Source organism: Gallus gallus, chromosome 33 (genome assembly GCF_016699485.2).
Source record: "Gallus gallus isolate bGalGal1 chromosome 33, bGalGal1.mat.broiler.GRCg7b, whole genome shotgun sequence".
NCBI classification, from domain to species: domain Eukaryota; kingdom Metazoa; phylum Chordata; class Aves; order Galliformes; family Phasianidae; genus Gallus; species Gallus gallus.
In genome coordinates this window covers 2,102,509-2,106,765 of record NC_052564.1, presented here as the reverse complement: position 1 = coordinate 2,106,765, position 4,257 = coordinate 2,102,509, and the positions used below count along the sequence as shown (strand labels likewise).

At 51.5% G+C, this 4,257-nt stretch overlaps 1 protein-coding gene across 1 annotated transcript; it reads left to right on the top strand.

Annotated features, from left to right (window-relative positions):
• The first annotated feature begins 1,782 nt into the window (after positions 1 to 1,782).
• Positions 1,783 to 2,737, top strand: LOC112530849 (olfactory receptor 14A16-like). Its single transcript, XM_040654641.1, has one exon. The coding sequence runs from the start codon at positions 1,802 to 1,804 to the stop codon at positions 2,735 to 2,737; it is 936 nt and encodes a 311-aa protein (XP_040510575.1). The 5' UTR covers positions 1,783 to 1,801.
• Positions 2,738 to 4,257: the final 1,520 nt, after the last annotated feature.

The window sequence follows — 4,257 nt, the reverse complement described above, 5'->3', positions numbered from 1 at the left end:
CCCAGGGACATCTCAGGGGAGATGAGTGGGGAGGAAAAAATGACATCCTCTGCTGCTGAGCTTGGCTGTGCTCCTGGGACACAGGGAGCTCCTACAAGGGGGCATATCTGCACAGAGACAGCTGTGCCTAGGAGCAGATCCTCTGTACAGCACAAAAGTACAGGGGACATGATCTGCAGGTGGCATGCAGTTATAAGGAAAATGAGCGTGAGCAGGCTGTGAGCTCACTGGAGGAGGATTGCTCAGAGCTCTGGACAAGGTAAGACTCTGGCTACAGGCAATGCAGACACTTTTAATAGAGGGATCACTAAATTAGAGACAATCCATAGCAGGCTGAAGACACACCATGTTTCCTAGTCATGGAGATAGATGTGCTTCATCAGATGGTTTCCATGCTGCAGCATCAGTGCACAGCCCTGAGGGCTGCGTGTCCCAGGACGGCTGCAGGCTGTGCAGCCGGGGGTGCAGCCGGGTGCCCAGGGCTGTGGTGCAGAGCAGGGTCCCTGCTGTGCCCCAGGGCCTGTATGCCGGGGCAGGAACTCTGCCACCTGCCAGGCTCAGCACTCAGCCTGCCCGGGGAGCTGCACTTCTCGGGACTTTCCACTGTGAAGGCTTAAGGAGGGATTTTCCGCCATGTTTTCTGCTTCCTACTTCTAGTGGAGGGTAATGATATAGAGTGTTTGAGTCCATGTACTGAGAATCTTCAAGTACATTCAGTCTCTTTACTTACTGAAAGCAGATATTTACTTTGCTGAAGTCATTGTGGTACTCTTTTGTTCCCTTTTCACCTGCAAACATGAACATGCACTTAGGTGATTCTCTGCAGACAGGATGGGTTCTGAACAGCAAATAGGAATGCAGCCAGAGCAGCAGCAGAGCAGAGCAGCATCTCCCCAGGCACGTGTCCATCGCCCTCTGCAGTGCACAGGGGCTGAGAGCCACTGCCTGGGGCGGTGGGCAGTGCAGTCTGTGAGGCTGGGAAGGAGTTGGCTTTCCCTTAATGAGATGCCATCTTTAGGACACATCTTTTTGAGGTGTCCTTCAGATATGTGTGCTAAACTTCAGCATGCAAATGTTTCCCGTAGTCTGGAGAACAAAGGTGAGGGAAGAAGCACAGAGTTGCAGTATGCAAAGAAATGCTCTGGGGTTGATGAAATGAATGTTAGGTGTCGTTTTCCAGATGTGTGGTGATGAGACCTTGCTCAGGACCCCTGAGAAAGGGTGGGCATTCCGGGATGGGCAGTGGTTTCCTCTGCTCTCAGCAGGGTCTGGCTTCTTTTCAAGGTAACATGGGAGGGCATTCTCCCTTTGTCTCCAGCGTTGGCAAGTTCTGAGTGTGTGGACACAAGCCCAACCAGCTCCCCTTACCCTGCACTAAGCAGCAGTGCTGCAGAACAGCTCAGGATTTCTGACTTCATTTGAACACTCCTTGACCACGGTGAGTGGGAACAGACTGTGCAAGAAAAAAAAACATCATTAAAACTTTTCTTTTCAACCCCCATATTTCTGGCATTGGTAATGCAGATGCTGACAAGCACTTCTGCATTAGAAGGGATTTCATCTGACAAATTCTGGACAGAACATCACCACAGCACCACCACGTTCCCATGTCCACACAGGGACAAGGCTGCATCCGTGAGAGAAAAAGCGCACAGGTGCTCATGGCAAAATCAACTGCATGAAATGTAGCTCACATCACTGATTATAATGAACATTTCTCAAGTGGAATGACTTGTCACTAACTTTTCTACTCCTTGGACAGGTTCTTGAGCACACAGGTCCTGGTGCCCAGAAGTACCAGATGGCCAACAGCAGCTCCATCAGCGAGTTCCTCCTCCTGGCGTTGGCAGACACGCGGCAGCTGCAGCTCCTGCACTTCTGGCTCTTGCTGGGCATCTACCTGGCTGCCCTCCTGGGCAACGGCCTCATCAGCACAGCCGTAGCCTGCGACCACCGCCTGCACACCCCCATGTACTTCTTCCTCCTCAACCTCGCACTCCTCGACCTGGGCTGCATCTCCACTACTCTCCCCAAAGCCATGGCCAATGCACTCTGGCACACCAGGGCCATCTCCTATGCTGGATGTGCTGCACAGGTCTTTCTCTTTGCCTTTCTGCTATCAGCAGAATATACCCTTCTCACCATCATGTCCTATGACCGCTACGTTGCCATCTGCAAGCCCCTGCACTACGGGACCCTGCTGGGCAACAGAGCTTGTGCCACCATGGCAGCAGCTGCCTGGGGCACAGGGGTCCTTACTTCTGTGCTGCACACTGCCAATACATTTTCCCTGCCTCTGTGCCAAGGCAATGCTGTGGATCAGTTCTTCTGTGAAATCCCTCAGATCCTGAAGCTCTCCTGCTCACAGTCCTATCTCAGGGAAGTTGGGCTTATTGTCTTTACTGTCCTTGTCTTATTTGGGTGCTTTGTTTTCATTCTCTTTTCCTATGTGCAGATCTTCAGGGCCGTGCTGAGGATGCCCTCTGAGCAGGGACGGCACAAAGCCTTCTCCACGTGCCTCCCTCACCTGGCTGTGGTCTCCCTGTTTCTCAGCACTGTCGTGTTTGCTGACCTGAAGCCCTTCTCCATGTCCTCCCCATCCCTGGACCTGCTGGTGTCATTTCTGTACTCGGTGGTTCCTCCAACACTGAACCCCATTATCTACAGCATGAGGAACAAGGAGATCAGGCATACCCTCAGTGAAGTGTTTCAATATACACTATTCCAGCGTCAATAAATTGCACATCTTCCTCACATGCTTCCCAGTCATTGTTTTTCCTATTTTATGTGCATTTGTTTGTTTGTGTTTGTGTGATACAGTAATCTGTAAAAAAAATGTTGCATTTTTTCCACGTCTTCTTTCACGTCTATTTTCTGTTTTTTCACGCCAAGAGCTCATGTAAATAGGGATCCAGGTTCCCTGAAAAGGTTAAAAGACACTAAAAGAAGCTTGGAAAAAGTACTTTTCCTTTGCTCTTCTCTCTTCCTGCCTTGCCTGGATCTGGATCTGGGGGAGGTACAGCCACGGACAGCAGCGCAACACGCTCTTTTCATCCCTGCTCTCTTTACACTGCTCTCAAGTCCTTGCATTTGTGCAGACCTGAAGGTCTTGTGTGTCTCACCACAGCCCTGTTGTCTCTACAACAGCACTCCGGGGCTGCAGTCAGTAGGCAGCAATATGAAGCGCTGTGTCAGAGCTGGTCTCCTTGCTGCAGCGCCATAACAAGAGGGGCTCTTCAGAGCAGGACCAGAGAACTGGAGGCCTCTTCCAAAGGAATGGTGTAAGGAATATACCTCAGGAGCTGCTCTCTGAGAAGACCTCGAGATCTTCTGGTGTTCTTCACTGAGTGACGCGTACAGAGTCCCAAGGTGATCTGTTATGGACTCAGGGCGGTGCAGTGGTTTAACATGGAAGGTGGCTCTGCACCACACGGTTTTTTGCTCACTACTGTTATCTCAACTCCAGGATATCCACATTGGGCACCAAATTGACTGTGGTGGTTTAACCCAGCAGGTGGCTCAGCACCACACAGTGCTTTGTGCACTGCCCCCTTCCCAGAGGGATGGGGAAGAGAATTTGGCTGTACAACTCGTGGGCTGAAATAAAGCTATTTCCTAAGAGAGATCAAAGGAAAGGGTAATAGTTATGACATATGCATATATATGTCTCACTGGTGTGTCAGAGGGAAGGGTGCCAGGGCAATACCCGCACAGAAGTGCTGGACCCCCTGCCCTGTCACAGTCGGACAGAGCTGAGAGAGGAGGAGGGTTGGAAGAGTATCCCAGCTCAGCATCATTGGCGCACCCCCTGCCTGCCAACCCCACTCCCCCAGGTCCCACTAAGCAACAGGTTTGAATGCTGGAAATTGAAGGGGAGGTGAGTGGGGAGTCTGCCTAGGAGGGAGCCTAGGCTGAGGCAGTCTCCCCCATGCCTTGAAACTGCCTCTCTCAGGAAAGGCAGGAGGGGAATTGTGGTGGGTGATTCCCTTCTCTGGGCAATGGAGGGCTCCATTTGCAGGCCCGACCTGACCTGTAAGGAGGTGTGCTGCCTCCCTTGGGCCCACATCAGGGACATCACCAGAAAAGTCCTGGGTCTGTTTTGCTCTTCTGATTACTGCCCATTACTGATAGTTCATGTAGGCATTGATGAAATTGCTCAGGGAAGCCTGCAAGCTATCAAAAAGGACGTCAGGGGTTTAGGGTGAATGGTTGAAGGAGTGGGTGTACAAGTGCTATTTTCCTCTCTCCTTCTTCTGG

Coding starts and splice junctions, on each gene's coding strand:
- LOC112530849 (XM_040654641.1), top strand. CDS start 1,802: ATGGCCAACAGCAGCTCCATCAGCGAGTTCCTCCTCCTGGCGTTGGCA.